Source organism: Scyliorhinus torazame, chromosome 3, assembly GCF_047496885.1.
Source record: "Scyliorhinus torazame isolate Kashiwa2021f chromosome 3, sScyTor2.1, whole genome shotgun sequence".
Classification (NCBI taxonomy): Eukaryota; Metazoa; Chordata; class Chondrichthyes; order Carcharhiniformes; family Scyliorhinidae; genus Scyliorhinus; species Scyliorhinus torazame.
Window position 1 is genome coordinate 282,875,734 of NC_092709.1, and position 27,165 is coordinate 282,902,898.

The 27,165-nt window shown below is 48.5% G+C and overlaps 1 protein-coding gene across 2 annotated transcripts in view; it reads left to right on the forward strand.

The window, feature by feature from the left end:
- ccbe1 (collagen and calcium binding EGF domains 1) overlaps positions 1 to 26,915 on the forward strand; it is a 434,800-nt gene extending 407,885 nt beyond the window's left edge. For both annotated transcript variants that reach the window (XM_072497324.1, XM_072497325.1), the window contains exons 6-11: positions 3,302 to 3,408; positions 4,265 to 4,379; positions 6,979 to 7,118; positions 9,549 to 9,584; positions 17,941 to 17,976; positions 21,218 to 26,915. In XM_072497324.1, coding sequence (XP_072353425.1) covers positions 3,302 to 3,408; positions 4,265 to 4,379; positions 6,979 to 7,118; positions 9,549 to 9,584; positions 17,941 to 17,976; positions 21,218 to 21,385 — 602 coding nt within the window. In that variant the 3' untranslated portion in view covers positions 21,386 to 26,915. The remainder of the gene's footprint in view (positions 1 to 3,301; positions 3,409 to 4,264; positions 4,380 to 6,978; positions 7,119 to 9,548; positions 9,585 to 17,940; positions 17,977 to 21,217) is intronic.
- Positions 26,916 to 27,165: the final 250 nt, after the last annotated feature.

Consider the following 27,165-nt stretch of genomic DNA (forward strand, 5'->3'; position numbering starts at 1 on the left):
ATTTTAAAGATTGTAATACGGAGCAGCCGTAAGCCAATGGCCTCTCAAGCCTGTGGATCTGATCATGACTGATCTGATTGTGGCCCCAACTCCACTTTCTTGGGGGGTGGGGGGGAGGTGGGGGGGGGGGGGTGGGTGCGGCAATAAACATTGACTCCCTTGTCAACCAAGAATCTGCTTAACTCAGCCTTAAAAGATATTCAATGACCCAGCCTCCTCTCTGGGGAAGAGAATTTCACAGATCAACGACCCCCTCAGAGAAAAACAATTCTCCTCATCTCCATCTTAAATGGAAGACCCATATTCTTCAACTGTGTCCATTTTAGATCCAGGGTGCAATTCAGCAACCTCGTCCTGCCCGACTTGGTGTCGGGATGAGGCCATTGAATCTTGCGAGAGGCCTGCATCGAGAGTCATGACGCTCAAAAGTCGTGGGCAGCACGGTAGCACAGTGGTTAGCATTATTGCTTCAAAGCGCCAGGGTTCCAGGTTCGATTCCCGGCTTGGATCACTGAATGTGCGGAGTCTGCACGTTCTCCCTGTGTCTGCGTGGGTTTCCTCCGGGTGCTCCGGTTTCCTTCCAGAAGTCCCAAAAGTCCCGGACTCATTAGGTCATTTGGACATTTTGAATTCTCCCTCCGTGTACCCGAACAGGTACCAGAATGTGGCGACTAGGGGCTTTTCACAGTAACTTCATTGCAGTGCTAATGTAAGCCATTTGTGACAATAAAGATTATTATTAGTATATTAGATTCAACAGAATCCCATGGCGCGATCTACACCTCGCACTCGTTGGGCGAGGTCCAGGTGTGCATATTTAAATCAGATATTAACCTCATTGAAATATGTACTCGCCAAAACACCTGGAGCCCGGGCTTCACCAGTCTCACAGCGAGGCCTCAAATGAGCGTCGTTTGGTACTGGTTCACAAAGTCATGCACCAGTTGAGGTGGCACCTCGGGATGTATCGCTGGGGACTTGAGGCCCCCGAGTGGTCTGGTACAGGGCAGGGTGTTACCCTGGCACCTGGGCACCTTGGCACTGCCATCCTGGAACCTTCGCACTGCCACCAAGGAACCCTGGAAGTGCCACCCTGGCACAGGTGGCACTGCTAGTGCAAAGTTGCCCAGGTGCTAGGTTGCCTATGCCAGGGTTCGGGCCCAGAGGGTCTTGCCCATAAAAGGTGGGGAAGAAGGGGCTTGAGGACCCTGGAAGAGGTAGGTTGGGTGAAGTGGTAGTGGGGGTCCTAAAGCCATGGTGTGGCTGAGGGAGGGGTTGAAAGATCGGGGCTGCCTTTAAAAATGGCACCTCGATCCATGAGTAATCTTCCTGCACTGATGAGCTGAGCACGCAGTGCAGGAAATGACTTAAAGAGCGGCCTCAATGGGGAGTTCCTCGCCGAGGCCAAAAAAATGGTGCTGTTTAAAGCGGGGTCTTCCTTGGCGCTGCAGGCACAGACAAAAATCCCGCTAAACCTGCCGTTTAGCAGGCTTTAAACAGTTGACATATATGTCTGAGTTTTGCATTCTTAATGGTGATAGTAACTCATTAAAATGGTGGATCACAATTGGCATACTAATTGGAAAAGTTAAACTTTGCTCTCAACTCCCCACATTTGTGCATCAACGAAACTGACACCATGAAGCATCTTTTCCATATTTGTGGTAGATATTTCTTGTGTTTGCCACAACCTTTGGCTCTCCATAATACCTGGTACATCTGAACATCTCATCCCCAAGCCGAAGTTTGTAATTTGATAAATAGTCACCAAATTCTCTCCATCTTTCTTTTTAGCTTTCTCCATATCATGAACTTGACAATAGTTATTGTCTTAGAATGGAATCCTGGAATCGCTACAGTGCAGAAGGAGGATATTAGGTTCATCGAGTCTGCACTGACCCTCTGAAAGAGTATTTCACTCAAGCTCACTCACCTGCCCTAGACCATTAACCCCTTAATCTAACCTACACATCTTTTTGGACACTAAGGGGCAATTTAGCTTGGCCAATCCACCTAACCTGCACATCTAACGACTGTGGGAGGAAACCGGAGGACCCGGAGGAACCCCACGCAGAGATGGGGAGAAAGTTCAAACTCCAAAAAGACAGTGATCCAAGACCAGAATTGAACCGGGTTCCTGACGCTGTGAGGCAGCAGTGCTAACCACTCTAACGGCCTCTAACTCCACCATGCCGGCCATTGTTTAAAAAAATGTTATTAATACAGGAGAAACATATTTGCCCAGAGAGTGGTTAGAATGTGGATTTCACATGGAATAGTTGAGACAATTAGCACAGATGCATTTAGGGGAAAGCTCGCTAAGTACATGAGGGAGAAAGGAATCCTCAACTGAGGATTCCCCTCCCCCATGGTCGACAAGGCCTTGACCTCATCTGTCACATCTTCGGCACTTCTACTCTTACCCTTTCCCCTCCCTCACAGATCTATTGAAGGGTCTTCCTTCTCCTCAACCTCCACCACACCAGCCTAAACTTTAAATGGACTCTGCCATTTCTGCTACTTCCAGCACAATGACCCCACCAGACACATTTTCCTCTCCCTTCAGCTTCCAGCATTCAGAATGGACTGTTCCCTCCATGACACCCTGGTGCACACCTCAATCACCCTCAACATCCACTCACTATCGTGTAGCACCTACTGGTGTCAACGCTGGTGATGCAACACCCGCCTTCTTACTCTTCCCTTCAACCAACCAAGGTGCAAACACTGATTTACTATTTTAAATTTAGGATACTAGATTTGCTGATTAATGGGCGGAATTCTCCCGTACCCGGTGGGGCGGGGGGGGGGCGGGACGGAGTGGTGTCAACCACTCCGGCGTCGGGCCGCCCCAAAGGTGCGGAAGGGGCTAGGCCCACCCCGGAGTGGTTGGTGCCCCGCTGGCCGGCGTGGAAGGCCTTTGGCGCCACGCCAGCCGGGGCCGAAGGGACTCCGCCAGCTGGCGTGGGTCCACAATACCCCATCTTTTGATTAGGCAATTTGCATCACTGAGTTGAACAATTTCAGATTGTAATCACTGCTCCCGTTTTCTCAGACAGTAGATGTTGATAATGTTTCTGCTTATGCCATTTTCTGATCTCCTAGACTAATCTTTTGTTTCTATTATTGTTCCCTTATTGGCATCACATATAAGAACTGAAAACACATAAAACTGGTCAGTCGAGAGACAGGAGTTTAGCTGCAACAATTATCAGTCTCAAAATTAAATATGGTTAAAGCCGATAAGGGAAAATAAATTGCTTTCTTCATTTACCAAGATGTTTTGGCTTTTTGATTGTAGCAGGCCAGTATATAAAACCTGAAACTGTGATAAAGGCTGGCACCTGTTCCACAACCTGCGAGGATTTCCAACAGATTAAACAGGCAGTACTACAGCTAAAACAGAAGGTAAAGAGATCACAATGAAATGAAAGTGTTTTTTCTTCAACGTGCTTAGTGCCATAGTAAATATTACAGGATGTAAGGTATATTGTTACATAGATAACATTATTCAGTAACAATAAAAATGTTACGACCAGCATAATTGTAATACTGTTTTGGCTCTCAGTACCAGAGTCAACTAGATGTGTTCATGTTAAAAATGTTGAGAACTTGTCAAATAGTTTTTTTTAATTGAAAAAGTGAATGAAAAACAATTTTAACTCTGGCCGTAATTTTCCGGTTGCAATTCACTTCTCCCGCCGGCAGCGCACCCCTGCCAACGGGTTACCCGGCAGTGTGGGGTGGATGCAATGGGAAAGCGCATTGACAAGCGGTGGGAGTACAGGATCACACTGCCAGCAAACGGCACGCCACCGCCGAGAAACACAGGGCTGGGGGACCGGAGAATCCACCCCTGTGTTTTCCAGCAGCACGGCAGACTTACATCAAATTCCCTGGAGCAGGTAGCACCAGGGACTGCCGGAAGCTGGCTGCTGAATGTAATTGAATTATGATGAGCAGGTGTACTAGCGACCTCTGTCCCTGGGAAAACGACAGAAGATTTCAAAGCATCACTGCACAACTGAGTTTCCCCTGTCTACATAACACCCTTTACGTTGATGAGTCATAGCGTTCCTGAGGATGCCCGATTCGATTTGTAGCCTGCTGTTGAGTTAACTGATCTGAGTTTAACCAGGCAGTAGGAATTACATAATTACCCTCAGTGCTAATGCGCTATTATATCACAGCAGCTTCATGGATTCGGTTTTAATAACAGAATCATGTATTAATTAATGTAACCTTGAAATTTAATTTTCTTCAGCTCACTTTACTGCCTGACAATATTGCTGACATTCATAAGCAGAGATCAAACAGCAACAAGTTATTTGCATCTAACAGTTACAATTTTAGACTACATGGACCGCCAGGGCCTTCAGGTAAGAAATATCCTTCATAAGTTGTTCTCTGTTCTATGTGGTATAGGCACGATATTTATTCGCCTGCAAGTGGGTTCCATTGTCTATTAGGAATGGATGTGGGAGGTCGGCACGGTGGCACAGTGGTTAGCACTGCTGCCTCACAGCGCCGAGGACCCGGATTCGATCCCGGTCCCGGGTCACTATCTTTGTAGGGTTTGCAGATTCTCTTCATCTCAGTTTTAAATCTTCAGTCTGAGGCTCTCTGGTTCTAGTTTTTCCTAGTTTTTCCTAGTTTTCCTAGCTTTTCCTACTCGTGGAAACATCCTCTCCACGCCCATTCTATCTAAGCCTCTCAGTATCCTGTAAGTTTCAATAAGATCCCCCCCCTTATTCTTCTAGACTCCAAAGAGTACAGACCTAGATTCCTCAACCGCTCCTCATATGACAAGCTCTTCATTCCAGAGATCATTCTTGTGAACCTCCTCTAGATCCTTTCCAAGGCCCACACATCCTTTCTTAGATAGGGGGCTCAAAACTGCTCACAGTATTCCAAATGAGGTTTGACCAGAGCCTTCTACAGCCTCAGAAGTACATCCCTGCTCTTGTATTCTAGCCCTCTCGATATGAATGCTAACATTGCAATTGCCTTCCCAACTGCCGACTGAACCTGCATGTTAACCTTAAGCGAATCATGAACAAGGGGCGGGATTCTCTGACCCCCCGCCGGGCCGGAGAATTGCCGGGGGCGGGCGGCGTGAATCCCACCCCGCTGTTCCGACGCCGGCTGCCGAATTCTCCGGCGGCAGTTTTTTAGCGGGAGCAGGGATCACGTCGCGCCGGTGGCCCCCGCCGGCGATTCTCCGGGCCCCGATGGACCGAGCGGCCACCTGTTTTAGGCCGGTCCCGGGACCGGCGGGACCTGGCTCCATGGGCGACCTGCGGAGTCCTCAGGGGGGCACGGGGGGATCCGGCCCTGAGGGGGGGAGGCACGGTGGTCTGGCCCGCTATCGTGGCCCACCGATCTGCGGGCGGGCCTGTGCCGTGAGGGCACTCTTTCCCTCCGCACCGGCCTGTGTAAAGCTCCGCCATGGCCGGCGCGGAGAAGAAACCCCCTGCACATGCGCAGGGATCACGCCAGCGGTTCTGCGCATGTGCCAGAACACGCTGGCGCTCCCGTGCATGCGCCAACTCACGCCGGCCGGCGGAGGCCCTTCAGCGCCGGTTGGCGCAGCGCCAACCACTCCAGCGCTGGCCTAGCCCCCAGAAGTATGGAGGATTCCGCACCTTCCGGGCGGCCCGACGCCGCAGTGGTTCACGCCACTCTTTGGCGCCGGTACAGCCCGCCCACCGGTTGGGGGGGAATCCTGGCCAAGGACTCTCAAGTCCCTTTGTACTTCTGATTTCCTAAGCCTTTTCCCATTTAGAAAATAGTCTATGCCTCTATTCTTCCTACCAAAGTGCATAACGTCATTTCTTTCCACATCGTATTCCATCTGCCTATTTTTGCTCACTCTCCTAGCCTGACCAAATCCTTCTGCAGCCCTCCTGCTTCCTCAATACTACCTGTCCTCCGACCATGATAGAACCCAAATGACTTTTGTTAATTCAGCAAACTTTGAATATTTTTCTACTTGGAAATGTTGTTTTTCTGACCAGCATATATCTTAGGCAGCACTGATCACAATTACTTCTTTGACACGGTACATGGCATTTCTGAGTGTTGTTTGATATGTGTCACTTACATTAGGTGTTGCGCTATTATTCTCATTTTGTCATGTATCATTACATTCAGGACATTATCTGCAGGCACCATCTCTTTAGAATCATGAGAATTTTCACTCTTTTTAATGTACAATAGATTTTAGTGCACTGACCACTCTGATTTCTGTGGGATTTTCGTATGCCCTATCTCCATCTCAAAAATACATCATTTTTGAATTGAATTCAGGACATTTAATCATAGAATTTACAGTGCTGAAGGAGGTCATTCAGCCCATCGAAACTACACCGGCCCTTGGAAAGAGCACATTACCCAAGCCCACACCTCCACCCTCCCCGTAACTCAGTAACCACACCCAACCCAACCCTTTTGAATACTAAGGGCAATTTAGCATGGCCAATCCACCTAACCTGCACACCTTTGGACTGTGGGAGGAAACCAGAGCACCAGGAGGAAACCCAAGCAGACACGGGGAGAACGTGCAGACTCCACACAGACAGTGACCCAAGCCGGGAATCGAACCTGGGACCCTGGAGCTGTGAAGCAACTGTGCTAACCACTATGCTACCATACTGCCCTGTTTGCCACTACTTTTCAGGCTCCACCCAACCAGTGACAACCGCCAATGACAAATTCCTAATAATCATCAACATCTTGGTTTCTGTCTTTCTCATCTTGCCGGTCAATATTATCCTTCCCATAATTAGGAGCAAAAACTGCACATTGTTCTGCATTTGGCACCTGATGCAAAAAGAAAACTTGTCATATTACTGCTCTCTTTATCATCCATTATTTAACACAACACCTTGAGTTATGTCACAAGACCTTTAACAAACGTCTTGAAATGTTTTTCCAAAGTTATCCAACCTGTTCATTGTTTTAATTGATATTGTACAGGCTTGCTGGGTCCGAAGGGAAGCCCTGGTCCAAAGGGCCAGCCAGGACCCCCAGGATCATCAGGACCCAGAGGAATGATGGGACCAATTGGCCCTTCGCCTGATTTATCTCACATTAAACAGGGAAGAAGAGGGGCAGTGGTCAGTACCTTTTTTTGCTGAAACACAAAGTTTTCCTCAAATGTTGCACATAATTAGCTGACAAGCAACACAGCGTATCAAATAATATTGAGATAACTTTCAATCTTGCTGGGAACGATGGAATCAATTAGAAATCAGTGGCTGTACTGTGATGTGGAGTTATGTCACATCATTAACAGGTCTGAGTGCAAGTCCTATCATGGTAAAGTGTGAAGTAAAATTCATTCAATTCGGTAAATTATGGGCTGCCCAGAGCCCTTGACCAAATATAGAGATTCCAGTAAAACTCAGTAAAATTGCATACAGCCATTTAACTTGTTTCGCTTTGAGATAACTTGATTGAATGTCAATTCAGCATTTAAACATCCCACAGGCTTGTTCTCTTGTGTATCTTCCTAACAGGTTGTGTTTTAATGGATCAGATGGATCATAGTGGGGAGTGGAGATGGTTTCCAAACGTTCTTGGTGCTCAGGGCCTCCAGGAGTTCTTAATCCAGCCTAGCACAGAAAAATAAAATAAAATCAGACAAGGCAGAGCCCATTGACTCTTGCTGAAAAACATACACGCATAAATGTTGAATGATGACAAGATCATCCTTCATAATGAAATAGGCTACCCACTACCATAGGCTTAGCTCACAAAAGAAGAGTGACCACTTGGAGGAGGCTCTTGATTTGTCAATTCGTAATTTGATTATTGCTGAAAAAAGAGACCTCTCGAAGCTTTTTATCTTGCACTCAGCAGGACAGTTTGCATGATGATCTAGACTTGCCATCACAGCATGAATCAGTATTCATTGAACTTATGAACTTGGCAACTCAAGCAGTTTAGTTCAGTTTTACTGACAACATGGGCGGGATTCTCTGATCCTGAGGGTAAGTGTTGCCGCCGTTGTAAACGCCGTCGCGTTTCTCGAGGCCGTCAACATGGCCTCAGGAGCAGCGATTCTGACCCCTACAGGGGACCAGCATGGCACTGAAGCGACCCACGCCGCTCCAGCTACCGATCCCGGCGTCAGATGGGCGCCGCGGGTCTGCGCATGCGCAGTGGGAGTGGCGCCAACGCGCGCATGCGCAGTGGGACATGTGCGATTGCCGCACATGCATGGTAGCTCCCTTCTCCGCCCTAGCCCCGACGCAACATGGCGTAGGGCTACAGAGACCGGCGTGGAACAAAAGAGGCCCCCAGCCCGAGAGGCCTGATCGGTAGGCCCCGATTGCGGGCCATTTCACAGCGGAGGCTCCCCCGGGGTCGGACCCCCCCCCCCCCCCCCCGGGGTCGGACCCCCCCCGCCCAGTCTACATCAGATTACCCTGAAGGGAACGTTATCTCAAATAATTGAGCAACGGGTGATGCTAGTTGTTTCACACTGCTACTATGCAGTAGCAATACAAGTGGTATTCACCACTAACAAGGTGCTGCCATCAAGCGAAAAAGACGTCTGCCTTTAACACAAGTGTGTAATGTGATATATTAATTTCAGTGCCAGTGTGATGCTAGGTATTTAAGCCACACATCCAAAAGACTGGTGGATAGTATCAAACAGCATGTTCTAACCAGTGTTCGCAATGGACAAGGGACAGACCGTACCCAACCAGACCATGCCTGCTAAACTCAAAATACAGTGTTCAACTTCAGGTGTGATCTCACAATTGGATAACATTTGCTTAATAATCCTCAGTGTATCATGAATTATACTGACAACCAATTTAAGATTGTCAGCCGGGCTCGCAGTGTGGCTCATTTGTGTGTACTGGAGCGACATGTATTAATATACAGGGGCCTGTTCTTTGCAGACAAAAAGGACATGTACACGCATTGTGCTTGTTTCAGCCAAGCAAAATAAGTGCCAGCCATTCGCTGATTCAGTCGGCAGGGCAATGCCATGACCAAACAGGGTCAAATTTGGTTTAAATTTCAAACAATATTTGGCAGTTATCTGTCAGTCAGCATCACCAGATCCATTCTCAATGCAACACTTCTATCAAAGTCCACTTGACAACAAATCAGCATTCTCTTCTCAGACATATTAATTGTTATTTTCTCCTCATACTGGTATTCTTACAAAGTGCCCTGATGAATGCAAAACGAGAAGCTTCGACATGTCTCTTTTCTCAGCAATAATTAAGTTCTGTACTACCAAATGGCACCTTGTAACTTTTGAAATTACGCACGGGGATAAATTAGCCCTGACAAGGAAAATCAGGAGAAGTTGATGCAAAAGTGGATGTGCAAGGAATTGTTATAACTGGGTATTTTACAAACTATGGAGGCAAAGAAGGTCTCAAATTGTATCAAATAGATTCCACTTTCTCTCTTATAAATGCCAAGAATTGTGGATTTGCATTCTACTGGTATGGTTTAATTCTCTGGTGTTCATAACTTCTATGATGATAATGAAATTCTACCGATTATCGCATCTATTTTAGGGACTGCCAGGTGCTTCTGGAAGAGATGGTGCCAAGGTAGGCATAGCAACCCACATATCTTACAATAGTAAAATAGGATATTATCAGACAACACAATATCAATGCCTAAATGACTTAAAAGAACTACACGTGGGCGGCACAATGGGTAGCACTGCTGCCTCACAGCTCCAGGTTCCCTGGTTCAATTCCGGCCGTGGGTGACTATCTGTGTGGAGTTTGCACTTTCTCCCCGTGTCACATTGGGTTTCGTCCAGGTGCTCAGGTTTCTTCCCACTGCCCAAGTATATGCAGGTTAGGTGGATTGGCCATGCTAAACTGCCCATTAGTGTCCAGAAGGTTAGGTAGGGTTACTGGGTTACGGGGATAAGGTGGAGGCGTGGGTTTAATTAGGATGCTCTTTCTAAGGGTAAGTGCAGACTCTATGGGCCTCATGGCCTCATTCTGCACTGTAAATTCGATGATTTCATCATTGGCAAATGCCAATGAAATAGTCCATGTCTATATGCAGCAAGACCAGGATGATACCAGGCTTGGACTGCCAAGTGGCAAGTAGCATTCAGGCCACAAAAGTGCCAGGCAATAATCATCTCCAACCAGAGAGAATGAAACCATTTTACCTTGACATTCAATGACATTGCCATCGCTGAATCCCCCACCATCAACATCCTGGGGGTTACCATTCCAGAAACTGAACTGGATTAGCCATATTAATACTGAAGCAGATCAGAGGCTGGGAATTTGCAGAAAATAACTCACCTCCACACTCCACAAAGCATGTCACAAGGCACAATTCAGGAGTGTGATGGAATACTCTCCGCTTGCCTGGATGAGTGCAGCTCCAACAACACTTACAAAGTTCAACACCACACAGGACAAAGTAGCTCACTTGATTGGCACCCCATCCACCACCTTTAACATTCACTCCCTCGACCATTGGTGCACAGTGACAGCAATGTGTACCATCTTCAAGAAACTCACCAAGGCTCCTTGAACAGCACCTTCCAAACCTTCGACCTCTCCCACTTAAACAGACAAGCGCAGCAGATACATGGGAATATCACAGCCTGCATGTTCCCCTCCAAGGCACTCACCACCCTGACTTGGAACTATACCGCCACTCCTTCACTGTCACTGGGTTCAGATCCTGGAACTCCCTTCCTTACAGCATCATAGATGTACTTACATTGCTTGGATTACAGTAGATCAGCATGGTGGTTCACTGCCACTTTCTCAAGGGCAATAAATGCTGGCATTGCCAACGATACCTACTGAGGCACGATCAAATTGACTGGAGACGAAGTTGAATCCAAACTGAGGCTTTATTAGTATCAGATGTGTGGCCTCCCACAGCAGCTGGCGAAATGGCTGCGAGCTGGAGGCCACACATATTTATAACCCGCCTCCTGGGCGGAGCTAGCATGCAGGGGCCACAGGTGAACCTGTAGTGCAGGTTCGACTGTACCACCTCTAATATCAGAACACAGTGGTTTACCACATTCACCCCCTGTTAAAATTGAGTCCGGCGGGGGTGGTGGATAACTATATACAATTAGCAATTTTTAATAATTACAGAGCAGTAAATAAATGTCTCTGGTCATCCGGCAGGCCGGTCAGAGGTTCAGCCGGTCCGGCGCCTTGATGGTCCTTTGAGATCGACGAAGTGGTGGCGGCAATGTTGATGCTGTCGTGGTCGAAGTTGACTCCGGGAGCGTGCCAAAATCCTCTTCATCAACGGGGGGAGGATAGACGGTTCTGGGGGGGGGGGGGGGGGGGGGGGGGTGATGGGGGAGGCGGGGGAGGGGAGGTTGGCGCCGGGGGTGACGAGGGTGGTGTGGGGGTGGAACCTGCTGGTGCCAGGTCCCTGTGGGAGACGGTATCCTGGCAGCCGTCGGGGAACGCCACGTAGGCGTACTATGGGTTTGCGTGGAGCCTTTCCACCAACGGATCCGCCTTGTGGAGCCGCACATGTTTACAGAGAAGCACGGTTCCCGGAGCTGTGAGCCAAGTTAGGAGCGATACCCCGGATGTGCGGCTTGCACTCCGCACAGACCTGGCAGTCCTTGGTGATTGTCCTTACTTCCTCGAATGAGAAGTCAAATTTTGTGCCTTAATGAAATGGTACAACCGAGTGAACCCTGGGTGACAAAGGCTGTCGTGCAGGGTCCGGTGTCGGTCTACTTGTGCGCTGGCACATGTACCTCGGGATAGGGCGTCTGTGGGCTCGTTGAGTTTGCCAGGGCGATACTTAATCTCGTAGTTATAGGTGGAGATCTCAATTCTCCACCACAAGATTTTATCATTTTTGATCTTGCCCCGCTGTGTGTTGTTGAACATGAAGGCTACCGACCGTTGGTCGGTGAGGAGAGTGAATCTCCTGCCGGCCAGGTAGTGCCTCCAATGTCGCACAGCCTCAACGATAGCCTGGGCCTCTTTTTCGACTGATGAGTGCCGAATTTCGGAGGCATGGAGGGTGCGGGAAAAGAATGCCACGGGCCTGCCTGCCTGGTTGAGGGTGGCGGCAAGGGTGACGTCCGATGTGTCGCTTTCTACTTGGAAAGGAAGTATTTCGTCTATAGCGTGCATTCTAGCTTTGGCAATATCAGCTCTGATCCGGGCGAAAGCCTGTTGGGCCTCGGCCGTCAGGGGGAAATGAGTGGACTGTATGAGTGGGCGGGCCTTGTCCGCATAGTTTGGGATCCACTGCGCGTAATATGAGAAGAATCCCAGGCACGTTTGAGGGCCTTGGGGCAGTGGGGAAAGGGGAGTTCCATGAGGGGGCGCATGCGGTCGGGATCAGGCCCCAGAACTCCGTTCTGGACCACGTAGCCGAGGATGGCTAAGCGGTTTGCGCGGAACACGCACTTCTCCTTGTTATACGTGAGGTTGAGGAGCGTAGCGGTGTGGAGAAATTTAGCGAGGTTGGCGTCGTGGTCCTGCTGATCATGGCCGCAGATGGTCACATTGTCTAGGTACGGAAACGTGGCCCGCAAGCCGTACCAGTCGACCATTCGGTCCATCTCACTTTGGAAGACCGGAACCCCATTGGTGACGCCGAAGGGGACTCTAAGGAAGTGATATAGCCGGCCGTCTGCCTCGAAGGCGGTGTATGGCTGGTCCGATTTACGGATGGGGAGCTGATGGTAAGTGGATTTCCGGTCCACCGTTGAGAAGACCCGGTACTGTGCAATCTGGTTAACCATGTCAGATATGCGTGGGAGGGGGTACGTGTCGAGCTGCGTGTACCTGTTGATGGTCTGGCTGTAGTCCACGACCATTCGGTTTTTCTCCCCAGATTTAACCACTAACACTTGAGCTCTACAGGGGCTGTTGCTGGCGTCTATGACGCCCTCCCGAAGCAACCGCTGGACCTCGGACCTGATGAAGGCCTTATCCTGGGTGCTGTACCGCCTGCTCCTGGTGGCGACGGGTTTGCAATCTGGAGTTAGATTGGCAAAGAGGGAAGGAGGATCAACCTTTAGGGTCGCGAGGCCGCACACAGTGAGCGGTTGTAAGGGTCCGCCGAATTTAAGGGTCAGGCTCTGGAGGTTGCACTGGAAGTCCAGGCCGAGGATAAGTGCAGCGCAGAGGTTATGGAGGACATAGAGGCGAAAGCCGTGGAACTCTACGCCTTGGACTGTGAGCGCGACCGTGCAGTACCCCTGGATCGCTACGCGATGGGATCCGGAGGCCAGGGAGATACTTTGATTGGTAGGGTGTACCTTAAGGGGGCAGCACCTTACCGTATTTGGATGTACAAAGCTCTCGGTGCTCCCGGAGTCCAGGAGGCAGGAGGTCACATGGCCGTTGACTTTCACGCTGGTTGATGCGCTGGTCAGATTATGTGGTCGGGACTGGTCGATTGCCATGGAGGCGAGCCGTGGTTGATCGTCGGGTAGTGAGGCGGCCGTTGAGTTGAGGTCCTGGAACGCCGTTGGTGTCCATGTGCTGCGGGGTGGACAAGATGGCAGCGCCCGGAGATCCTGGGGATTACAAAATGGCGGCGCCCACGGAACGCACGTTGCGGGGGTGGAGCAAGATGGCGGCGCCCATGAAATGCACGTGTTGTGCGGGGGAGAAGATGGCAGTGCTTATTGGTCGCACATGGCCTGGGGAGGAGAGGAGGATGGCGGCGCCCATTGTCCGTGACCGGGGGGGGTGGGGGCGACTGTGACCGCTGAGCGGGCCTGGCACACCGCGGCGAAGTGGCCCTTCTTCCCGCAGGCCTTACAAAGGGCAGTGCGACCGGGCAGCGTTGGTGGGGTGTTTTTGCTGGTCCCAAAAATAGCATCGGGGCCCCCCAGAGATCACTGGCTGGCGCGTAGCGCAGGCGTATTGGGTGGGCAGCGCCCCCTGGTGGGGCGGCTGCATGTGGGGCCCATGAAGCGTAGGAGGAGTGGGCCGCGTGGTTGGGGGCGTAGGACTGGACATTGCGCAGGGCGACCGTCATGGAGAGCGCTAGTGTTGTAGTCTCTGCGAGGTCGAGTGTGGCCCCTTCTAGGAGCCACTGCCTGATAACATCGGACCCAATCCCAGTTACAAAAGCGTCCCTCATAAGGAGACCTGAGTGCTCCTTAGCTGTAACGTCCTGGCAGTCACAGTCCCGAACTAGTGGGATCAGGGCCCTCCAGAAGTCCTCGATTGACTCACCAGGTAGTTGACTACGCATTGCGAGCGTGTGTCTGGCGAAGAGCTTGTTCGTCTTCTGTTCATAATTTTCTTTGAGTCGAATCATGGCATCAGCATAATTGGGCGCATCCTGGATCAGCGGGAAGACTTTGGAGCTGAGTCTGGAGTACAAGATTTGGATCTTCTGAGGCTCTGGAACAGGGGTTGGCACCGCGTTGATATACGCTTCAAAATAAGCTAGCCAGTGCTGAAAATCCTTTCTGGCGTCGCTTGCGTGTGGATCCAGCTGCAGGCGATCTGGTTTAATCCGGAGGTCCATCTTCTGAATCTGATACTAATAAATTGAGGCACGATCAATTTGACTGGAGACGAAGTTGAATCCAAACTGAGGCTTTATTAGTATCAGATGTGTGGCCTCCCACAGCAGCTGGCGAAATGGCTGCGAGCTGAAGGCCACACATATTTATAACCCGCCTCCTGGGCGGAGCTAGCATGCAGGGGCCACAGGTGAACCTGTAGTGCAGGTTCTATCGTACAACCTCTAATATCAGAACACAGTGGTTTACCACACCTACATCCCATGAAGGAATAATAAAAGCTAAATGCTGGTTGAAGGTTAATGGCTCCCTCATTTCTTATGTTACAAAAGTCACTAAACATCAGGGACGTCATTCTCCGACCCCCCGCCGGGTCGGAGAATGGCCGTTGGCCGCCGTGAATCCGGCCCCCGCCCCCGCCGAAGTCTCCGGTACCGGAGATTGGGCGGGGGTGGGAATTGGGCTGCGCCGGTTGGCGGGGCCCCACGTTCAATTCTCCGGCCCAGATGGGCCGAAGTCCCGCCCAGAAATTGCCTGTCCCGCCGGCGTAAATCAAACCTGGTATTTACCGGCGGGACCAGGCGGCGTGGGCGGGCTCCGGGGTCCTGGGGGGGTGGGGGGGCGCGGGGCGATCTGACCCCGGGGGGTTCCCCCACGGTGGCCTGGCCCGCGATCGGGGCCCACCGATCCGCGGGCGGGCCTGTGCCGTGGGGGCACTCTTTCCCTTCCGCCTCCGCTACGGCCTCCACCATGGCGGAGGCGGAAGAGACTCTCCCCACTGCGCATGCGCCGGGAAACTGACAGCGGCCGCTGACGCTCCCGTGCATGCGCCGCATTACCGCGCCAGCTGGCGGGGCAACAAACGCCATTTCCACCAGCTGGCGGGGCGGAAATCCCTCCGGCGTCGGCCTAGCCCCTCAATGTTGGGGCTAGGCCGCCAAAGATGCGGAGCATTCCGCACCTTTGGGCCGGCGCGATGCCCGTCTGATTGGCGCCGTCTTTGGCGCCAGTCGGCGGACATCGCGCCGTTGGGGGAGAATTTCGCCCCAGTTATCAAAACGAGTTTTCAAACATCTTGAGGCAGTGGCAGGCACTGTAAATGCTAGTCATTTCTTTCTTTAATAATCACAATATATGGCCGGAGAATCATAGGAAGTGTATGCCTAACTGTGCATTCCCGTCAGGCAAGATGCTGCACTCGAGCATGATTTTATAAAGTTACCTCTCAAATGTCATATACACTGAAAAAGGGTCCATCTCTGTGGTAACAATAAATCCTCCCTTATGGTGCTCAGCACTTAAGGTTCTATATGTGTGGAGGCCTTTTTGGCACTTCTGCCCTCTTTTTAATATATTTAGAGTACCCAATTATTTTGTCCTATTAAGGGACAATTTAGCGTGGCCAATCCACCTATCCTGCACATCTTTGGGTTGTGGGGGTGAGACCCACGCAGACACGGGAGAATGTGCAAGCTCCACATGTACAGTGACCTGGGTCGGTTTCGGACCTGGGTCCTCGGCTCCATGAAGCAGCTGTGCTAACCACTGCGCCACCGTGCTGCCGTAATTTCTACTACCTCTTTGATAATGAAATATTCAAAGTTATCTGATGGGTGCTCTGACTTTTAACAATCATTCTCCAATCTAACTTAAGCCCTTCCCATGGGAATCCTGCTAGAGAGGTGGCAGAAGAGTAAAAAGAGGACCACAGATTCATGGCCTATAGTGTATCCTCAAATCTCCCAGAGAAATCTCAAAAGTATTTCACATTCAATTAAACTTTGAAAGTGGTGCTGAATAGTTGTGAGGTTTCCCCCTTAGGCATGAAAAAACAGAATAGTATGTATATGAATTGAAAGGGTTTTGCTATTTGAAGACCAGAAAATGGTTCAAACTCATCAGGGTGGATTTTTATCAGGCACTGCAGTTCACCCTATGCCAGCCAAAAAACTGGAGGTGGAGGGGAACCCACTAATGATCCTGACACCTGCCCCACAAACAATTTAATACTTGGATCAATGTTAATTGCTTCACGGAGAGATTCTCCCCCCCCCCCATTCTCGGGAGGAAGCCTTGCCTTAATGAACTGCTGGCCAATTGGATGACCAGAGGGGTTTTCACAATAACTTCATTGCAGTGTTAATGTCAGCCTACTTGTGACAATATAAAGATTATTAGGTTCTGTAGTCCCAGCAGGCCATGGTAGCCACTGCTGGAGCTAAACGCAGTCCCAACATGCTGAGGAACCAGCTAAGTCTAAGGTAGAGGTTTACATGCAAAGCCCAATACTTTCCTGGAAGAGGTGAAGAAACAGGGACATGTGTTTGTGAACATGGAACTTGGAAGTGTTGAAAACACAGAGATCCCGCTGAATTTAACAGAAGGAACTCACAACAGTTTTTTTTGCTCACATTTTCTGCCCATCCGCCAAGCACAATGAGAGACCAACTGGCTAGTGCAGTTGGGAATGCAGCAGGAGAAGGAGGCAGCTGAGGGCAGGGAAGGAAGGGTGAGGTTGGGGCAGAGTGGCAGCGTAGTTCCAAATCAGGAAAGATGATGAGTGACTTGGAGGGGAACTTGTGGGAAAGGAGTGATCACAGCAGAAGATTCGCTTGAAGGACCAGTTCATAGAATCACAGCATCCCTACAGTGTAGAAGGAGGCCATTCGGCCCAATGAGCCTGCAGCGACCCTCCGAAGCAGCATCCTACCTAGGCCCATGCCCTTGCTCCATCCCTGTAACATCACCTAACCTTTTGGAGACTAAGGGGAAATTTACCATGGCCAATCCACCTAACCTGCATGTCTTTGAACTGTGGGAGGAAACCGGAGCATCCGGGGAAAACCCACACAGGCACGGGGAGATCGTACAAACTTCACACAGACAGTCCCCCAAGGCCGGAATTGAACCAAGACCCTGGCACTGTGAGGCAGTCGTGCCAGCAACTGTGCACCGTGCCAATGGCCTGCTCCTGGCCCACAAGCAGTGCTGAAAATGCAATTACTCGCTGGATTGCGCAATTCTTAGGAAACACAGCCCACAGCTGTTAAATTTAAATGTTTCTCAAAGTCTGAGGAAAGGCACCTCATTTCAGTATCAAAACTCCAGAACATGTTACACACCTGACCCTAAATCAATTTTAAACCAGAGGGGGAAGCATTCACGGTGAGTTGGGGTTCAGTTTCACAAATGACCCACTATCAGACAAATCCTTCCCCCACCTCAACAAGCAATAGCCACTTGGGGAGATGATGGCGAGCTCCTGTCACTTCTGGAATTGTACTCCAAACTGATCCACTGCTTGTGAGAAAGGAGGGGGAGGGGGGCAGAATTGAACAGATCTGAATTCTGCTGTTCTGCGATCTGTCCTTTCCATTTAATAATGTCAGAATTATTTTGGTTAATAGAAAACCAGAGACACTAATAATCATTGTTCTGTCCCATAACAGGGTGAGAGAGGTGCTCCAGGACCAAGGGGATCCCCTGTAAGTACAACATATTTAAGTTGCATGGCTCTGTGCAACCTTAATAAGGCACATATTAAAAGGACATGCATAACAGGAATAATTTTTTAAGTTTCTCATAAAATTGTGCACAATTTCAGTAATGTATATAATTATAAAAGGTACATTGTTTAATGTTCCAACATACCCAGATGAGGACATGTAATCAGAGGAGATGGGACTACAGCCTTGCAGCCCCAAACCTGACAGGAACCCATTACAAGCTTGATTTGATTTGTTGCCGAAAGAAGTAAAGGACTGAACTTACCCAACATGTACTTTGAAAACGTCTTTTTTTTTCCAAATATACAATGTCACTACCCTGCATTACTATCAGTGCCATCAAAATGTATCTTAGTTTCCACATGTAGTTATGAGAGCCACCTCAGGACCTCTTAATAGGGAGCACACTCTTTTTGTATGAGAGTGGATCAGCGGGATTCTCCGACCCACTGCCAGGTTGGAGATTCCACGGGGGGGCTCCGAAGCCGGCAGCCATATTCTCTGGCGTCAGTTTTCGGGCGGGGTTCACGCCACGCCGGTCGGGGGCCATTGGCAGCGGCCCCCCGGCAATTCTCCGGGCCCCGATGGGCCGAGCAGCCGTCCGTTTTTGGCCAGTCCCGCCGGCGTGGATGAGATATGGTCCCGCAAGGCGGGACCTGGCAGGTAAGTCGGATGGTGCGGTCCTTGGGGGGGGGGGAGGTTGGGGGGGGGGGCACGGGGGGATCTGACCCCGGGGAGGGTGGGGGGGGGCACGGTGTCCTGGCCCGCGATCAGGGCCCACCAATCTGCAGCAGGCCTGTGCCGTGGGAGCACTCCTTCTCCCGCAACGGCCCCTGTAGGGCTTTGCCATGGCCGGCGTGGAGAAGACAACCCCCTGCGCATGCGGCAGAATACGGTGGCAGTTCCGCGCATGCGCAGGATCACGCCGGCCCTTTGCCGCATGCGTGGATTTGCACAGTCCCTTCGGTGCCAGCTGGCATGGTGCCAACCCCTCCAGTGTCCGCCTAGCCCCTGAAATTGTGGAGAATTCCGCACTTTCGGGGGCTGTTGACGCCGGGGTTGTTCACGCCGGTTTTCCTGCCGGCGTTTGGACTTAATCCTGCAAAAGGAGAATCCCGCCCCGTTTGACCCGTACATGGACTTCATTCAATACAATGTTAACAGACAAGAAAATAAGTAAATCCACTAGCTTAGTTTTTCCATGACATTTAAATTACCATCGGCATTGTGGGAAGGTGAGGCTCCTGCTTCCAAAGCCAAAAGTACCAACTGTGCCCAAGTTACTGGAATCTGCTCCATTTGGATAATCAGTTTGAGACCTCATGCCCATTGGATTTATCTTTCACACAGGGTCTCAACAAGGATACAGCAGAGAGACGGAAGGAAATGACCATAGCCTGAAGTACTATTGTTCAGTTCGTGGTCACTTAATGTGCAAAATGTTTACTGGGCACACCCCTACCCACCCAACATTTGGGCAAGGAAAGAGGAACTGTATGAAGTATGCCCACCAGAGTGCAGTGAGTGCCAGAGCACTAACCATATTTATGGAGGGGATAGATAGGTTTTTCACCTATCTGGGCTGGTTTAGCACAGAGCTAAAGAGCTGGCTTTTAAAGCAGACCTAGGCAGGCCAGCAGCACGGCTCAATTCCCATACCAGCCTCCCCGAACAGGCGCCAGAATGAGGTGACTAGGGGCTTTTCACAGTAACTTAATTTGAAGCCTACTTGTGACAATAAGCGATTTTCATTTCATTTCATTAGTAGCGGGATGAAGGTTTATGGGGAGGGGACAGGAAGGTGGAGATGAGGCTGAGATGAGATCAGCCATTTGTCCCTTGTTGTGATAAATTGCTTTAAAAACTTACCACCAATATCCACGAGGCAGCACAGTTGCATTTATTTCATCACCCTTCACTTGCAATTTTTCCTTTTTTAATTCATTTTTGAAATGTGGGTGTTACTAACAAGGCTACAATTTCCTGAAAATCCCTAGATCTTCCTTCGCTCCAAGACAGTAAGCTGAAACATGAAGGATAAGTAAATTAAACCAAGTATTAAGTAACAAAAAGTAAAATAAATTCAAAATTGTTACAGGTTGATGGTCCTTTTCTCATTTCTCATGCTTTGTTGTGTTCTTGGAAATAGTGGGTGGGATCTACCGGCTGCGTTTGCACCCGAAAAGCAGCGCAACGCGACGGTAGATGCCGTAAGATCCCACTTCTGGGATCTACCCGCTCTCCTTAATGAAACACAACATATGAAACACAACGCGATCTTGCGTGATGTCACAATGTGAATCCCGCCCATTGTGGATGGGATCACTATCTGGCAAAGCTACATATTAGAGTCAGACAGCTAGTCTCACTCTAATTTATGTTCCTGAGATCTAACCAATCGTGGGATCTAACTCCCTCGCTTTGGAGACCTCAGGCAGGTGCCGTTCAGTGGTAGTCTCCACAAATGGGGACCAGACGGTACGGCACTCATGGGGTTCTCCCAGGTGATTGGAGGCCACCAGGTGCATGCCCTCTGGGTGGTGTGGTACCCTGGCACTGCTGGTGCCACCTGGGCACCCAGAAAGTGTCAGTCTTGCACCCTAACTGTGCCATCTGGGTTCCAGCCAGACACTGCAAAGTTGCCCAGGTGGAACTGCCGGTTGGCAGGGGCACTGCCAGGGTGCTAGGCAGGCATTGCAAAGGTGCCAAGCTGGCATTTTCTGCACAGCAGTGATCGGGCCGGGGTGTGCCCTTCTTGGGTGTGGGGGGCGTGGGGATCTGGGGTCCTCCCTGTAGTGAGTTGGGGCTTTGGGTTCGGAGGTTGCATCGGGGGTTCGGAGGTTGCATCGGGGGCTCGAGAGATCAGGATGCCATTTAAAAATGCCGTCCTGATCTCTCACTGCACTGAGCAGTTCTGGCGAGCGGAGCTCCTCATTGCAGAAAACAAGGCTAAGTACAGCCTCGTCAGGAAGTTGCCTGCTGAGGCTCCCGATCTACCCAGGCGGGCATTAGATAGTGGGGTGTTTCACAACGCTCCGAGCACCGGGAAACACCCGCTAATCTCACGCTATGGGACTGTCCCCATTTGGGTAGATCGTACACAGAGAAGCAAAACAATTGAACCAACTATTCTACAAGTGTTTGTAAACTGCAGACTGATGGAAATTCAAACAGCAATTAGATTGAAATTCAAGACTAATTTTGAAACTGTTGATTGCAGGGTCCACCGGGCTCCTTTGACTTTTTGCTTCTGATGTTGGCAGACATTAGAAATGACATTGCAGAGCTCCAACTGAAGGTTTTTAGCCGTGGAAATCAGGTTACTGAGCAAGAGCCCCAGAGCCATGAAATTCCTGATTGGGGATCTGGAGAAGATTACAGACATTAAGATCGATCGCCCAAACTCCCAAAGCAAATATCAGCAGGGAAGTGCTTTAAAGACTTTCAAGGCTGCACTGCAAATCTTTTCTTTTGGGACGAGGTTGAAGAGATTGAACCAGTGAAGATGTAATAAATTTTGCACTGCTGTTGTAGAATTTTATGCCCATTATCAGTATCGAAGAAATACTTTTATCAAATGTAATAATTGAAATAAGTTCTCGATAATACCGTAATGTACCTGTTCCTAATGGTAAATTTTGAGCGAATAATTTTTCACACGGGTGTTGCATTTAAAAGATTGTATCTGTGGGAGATGAACTGTGTTAATATGTCCTTAACATGAGCAATTGTAGCATCTTCTTTTGGTAACAAACAATACTAAAAGAGTAAGATAACAAAAAAATCACAGGATGAAAAAAGCATTTTCTATTTTATTCAGTTCCACATTTAGGAATTGTTTTATTTTTAATTTTTATAATTAAGTAATAATACTAGATTTTTCACAAGACCAGAAATTACAAGATATGTTCTGTCTATTTCATTTTATCCTCCTACAAAATTAATTACACTGTCTTCCAACCCAATACCCAGCGGTTTCTTAAGTGAGTCCCTTAACTGGCATTTATGGCATCCAACATCTGCTGTTGATTACTACTTGGGTAAAGAAGTATTCTTGATGTCCATTTTAAACTAGTTCTACGCAACCTTGAACCTATCCCTTCTTGTCCTAATATCCTAATGTATCCTGCTGCCTTAGTATTATTCTGCTTTTATTCTCTATCATATGAAGTATATTTCTATAAAATCCTCTATGAGGCAAACTTACTTAGTTGCAGAAGAGAACAATATACCAGTTATTTCTCAAAACACATCCATTTATCACTGGAAAATAGCTTTATTCTTTTCCTTTGTATCACTTATAAAGGCCTGACCAGAGCAATGAAGAATTTCAACATCTGAACTTATGTCCCCATGCGTTGGGGACGCGGTGGCACTGTGATAGTGTCACTGGCCTAGTAATCCAGAGACTCCTACCTAGGTAGATGGTGGAATTTAAACTCAATATGACATCCAGTATCAAACGTCTTATGATGCCCATGAAACCATTGTCGGGTGTCATAAAAATCCAACTGGTTCACTAATGTCCTTTAGGAAAGAAAATCTGCTGTCCTTACCTGGTCTGGCTTACATGTGACTCCAGACCCACTGTAATGTGGTTGACTCTTAAATGTGCCCTGAAATGGCCGAGCAAGCCACTCAGTTGTATTCAACCGGTACAAAAAAAATGCAAAGGAATGAAACCAGCATTGACCTAGGCTCCGGAAAAGGCAGTGGTAAACCCGTCCCTGTAGACCCTACAAAATGTCCACCTTACTAACATCTGGGAAGTTGTGCCAATATCACAGTCATCGACTAGTCGAGAAACAGCCTGACATCGTCATAGTCACAGAATCATAACTTACAGATAATGTTCCAAAAAATATCAACAGTATGCCTGGGTATGCTTAGTCTTACTGGTAGGACAGACCCAGCAGAGGTGGCAGCTCAGTGGTATACAGCTTGGAGTGAGTTGCCCTGGGAGTCCTCAACATCGACTCTGGACCCCATGATGTCTCACGGCATGAGGTAAAACATGGGCAAAGAAACTTCCTGCTGATTATCATGTACCATCCTCTCTCAGCTGATGAATCAGTACTCCTCCATTTTGAACACCACTTGGAGGAAGCACTGGTTGGCAATGGTGCTGAAAGTATTCTGGGTGTGATCTTCAAAGTCCATCAACAAGAGCGGCCTCGTAGCACCATTACTGACCATGCCAATGACATGGCTGCCAAACTGGGACTGCAGCAGATGATGAGGGAACCAACAAGACGGAAAAACATACTTGACCTCATCCTCACCAACCTGCCTGCTGCAAATGCATCTGTCCATGACAATATCGGTAGAAGTGACCACTGCACAGTCCTTGTGGAGACATAGTCCCGTCTTCACATTGAGGATACCCTCCATCGTGTTGTGTGGCACTACCACCATGCTAAATAGGATAGACTGTCAGCAGATCTAGCAACTCAAAATTGGCCAACCATGAGGCACTGTGGGCCATCTGCAGCAGCAGAACTGTATTCAACCACAATCTGTAACCTCATGGACCACTCTACCACTACCACCAAGCCAGGAGATTAACCCTGGTTCAATGAAGAGTGCAGGAGGAGATGTCAGGCATCATGCATACTAAAACATGAGGTGGTGCTACAACACAGGATTACTTGCATGCCAAACAGCATAAGTAGCAAGTAATAGACAGAGCTAAGTCATTCCACAACCAACAGATCAGATCTAAGCTCTGCATCTAATCCATCTAATGCAGCTGTGAATGGTGGTGGACAATTAAACAACTCACTGGAGGATGCGGCGCCACAAAAATCCCCATCTGTAATGATAGACGAGTCCAGCACGTCTCTGAAAAAGACTAGGCTGAGGCATTTGCACTAATCTTCAGCCAGAGGTGCTGAGTGGATGATCCATCTCAGTCTCCTCCAGAGATCCCCAGCAACAGAGATGTCAGGCTTCCGTCAATTTGATTCACTCCACGTGATGGCAAGAAATGGCTGAAGACACTGGATACTGCAAAGGCTATGGGCCCTCACAATATTCCGGCAATAGTCCTGAAGACTTGTTCTCCAGAACTTTCCGGTGCCCTAGCCAAGCTATTCCAGTACAGCTACAACACTGGCATATATCCGGCAATGTGAATAATTGCCCAGTTATGTCCTGTACATAAAAAACAGGGCAACTCCAACCCGGCCAATTACTGTCCCATCCTTCTACCCTCGACCATCACCAAAATTATGGATGGGGTCATAAACAATGAGATCAAGCTGCGCATACTCAGCAATAACCTGCCCACAGCTCCTTAGTTTGAGTTCTCCCAGGGTCACTCAGCTCCTGACCTCATTACAGCCTTGGATCAAACATGGACAAAAGGATTGAACGCTAGAGGTGAGGTCAGAGTGACTGCCCTTGAAATCTAGGCAGCATTTGACTGAGTATGACACCAAGAAGCCCTAGCTGAACTGGAATCAATAGAAATCAAGGGAAAATCTCTCCATTGGTTAGAATCATAACTGGCAGAAAGGAAGATGGTTGTGATGATTAGAGGTCAATCATCTCAGCTTCAGGATTTCACTGCAGGAGTTCTTCAGGGTAGTGTCCTAGTCCCAACCATCTTCAGCTGCTTCATCAATGACCTGCCTTCCATCATAAGGTCAGAAGTGAGATATTCACAGATTACTGCACAATGTTCAGCATCACTCGCAACTCGTCAGATACTGAAAGGTTAATGTCCAAATGCAGCAAGACCTGGACAATATCCAGGCTTGGGTTGACAAGTGGCAAGCTACATTCTCACCACGCAAGTGCCAGTCAATGGCCATCTCCAGCAAGAGGAGATCAAAACATCGCCCTTTGATGTTCAATGGCATTGCCATCGTTGAATCCCCTACTATCCATATCCTTGGGGTTACCATTGATCAGAAATTGAACTGGACTAGCCATACAAATACTGTGGTTACAAGAGCAGTCAAAGCCTAGAAGCCCTGCTGCGAGTAACTCACCTACTGACCCCCCAATGCCTGTTCACTATCTACAAGGCACAAGTCAGGAGTGTAATGGAATACGCCACACTTGCCTGTATGAGTGCAATTCCAACAACACTCAAGAAGCTCGACAGGACAAAGCAGCCCACTTGATTGCTCCCCCTTCCATAGACATTCACTCGCTCCACCACCAATGAACAGTGACAGTCGTGTGTACCATCTACAAGATGCACTGCAGTAACTCACCAAGATTCCTTAGACAGCACCTTCCAAACCCACGACTATTACCATCTAGAAGGCCAAGAGCAGTAGATACTGGGAGCATCACCACCTGGAGTCTCCCTCCAAGTCACTCACCACCCTGACTTGGAAATATATCACCATTCCTTCACTGACACTGGGTCAAAATCCTATAATTCCCTTCCTGGCAGCGTTGTGGATGCACCTACATCTCAGGGACTTTAGCGGTTCAATAAGGCAGCTCACCAAGACCTTCTGAAGTGTAACTAAGGATGGGCAATAAATGCTGGCCTAGACAGCGACGCCCACATCCTGTAAATGATTTTTTTTAAAAACTGATGTGACAGTATCCTGTGTCTTTGTTATGTTATGCTTTTAGGTACTGCTGAAGTGGTGATCATATCAATCAACTATCAGACATATACTTTTACTTTAATATGTAAATCTTTGTACGTATATCAATTGAACTTCATTTATTATTGATCAGGCCAAAGCTGCTGAGTTTGTTTTGTAAAATCTGAGCTGCCTTTTCTGAATTATATGTGATTTGCAAAGTTAAGTAGGCCATGTATACAAATCAGGAACAAGAGAGGTACTCATCTATGAGCTGGGGCACCACATTAAATGTCATCTTGATAAAATCTTCCTTACAAGTACCCCCTGCTTCCTCCCTGTTCATCATTTATAGGCCTACATCTATAACTTATCTTGTTAACCAATAACTTTAGTTTATAATGAGGCCTTTCATGGGCACCTAACACAAGGCTTTCTGGAAATCTACATACAACATGTTGTATGATGTTCCTTTGATAATATGGAATAGCTACTTCTCAAAAGCAAAAATATTATTTCGCAGGACTGACCCCTTTGATATCTTTAGTGGCTATGACCTATTAGGCTTTTGTTTCAAACAGATATATAGCCATTCCACTAATGATCATTCATTTTTTTGGTTGTGGTAAGTTTAAGTGTGTGTGTGGTTGCTAGGTACAATTGTTACATATGTGAATTATTTTTGTCTGACTCCTGTGTCTATCTGAACCACCTGTATTATTGACTTCCTCAACATGACCAACAGAAGTCCACAAAGCTCCTCAATGTCTATCTTAATACACTGATGACTAGTCCAGGAAATATGAGTTCAATTCTCACCCGAACAATTTGGGAATTTGAATTAAAAATAGAAAGTGCTGGAAAAACTCAGTACATCTGGCAGCAGCTATAGAGAGAGAAGCAGAGTTAGTGGGTGGGATTTTCCAGCCCCACCCATCGCCGGGATCGTCCGGTCTTGGCCGCATTGTCCCATTCCCCTTGGTGTGTCCCGTCACAGTGAGACCAAAAAATCCAGGCCAACATTTCAGTTCTTCGGAAACATAAACCCAGTCCAGGGCTATACCAGCAGAAAATGAATCAGCATCAGAAGCTGTCCAGGAGAAGGCAGGCAGGAAGAATGGGAGCTGACCCCGTGGGGTTACCTTCCCTTGGTGATTTAGGATGCTTCCTGGGTGATTTCCAGCCATAAAAAGGTGGAAGGTTAGCTGGCAGCATTTCAGAGACTTGGGAGTTAAAATACCCGGCCCTCATTTAGGTTTTGAACTGATATCAAAATTCATTCCTTGAAGGTGAGCTCCTTATAATGAGGAATTATATGTTTTGCATTGGTTACAGCAATAAATATTGAATCTTTATACCTCAAGCAAACTCTTTGAAAGATTTAGTCCATCATTTTGTACCAATGTATCAGTTCAATACCATTTTTCAGATGCCTGCTAAGCTGAACAAGTCAACAGATGAGTTTACAACAATGGGATTTGGGATTTGTAGGAATTGGATTTCAGACTGTGCAAAAGGTCACAATTAACTTGGCAGTCACAAGTTCGGAGTATCAAGCAGGAGAAGGGCCTGCAGAAACTGTCGTAATAAACGTTTTCGGATAGTTCGAACAATCAAG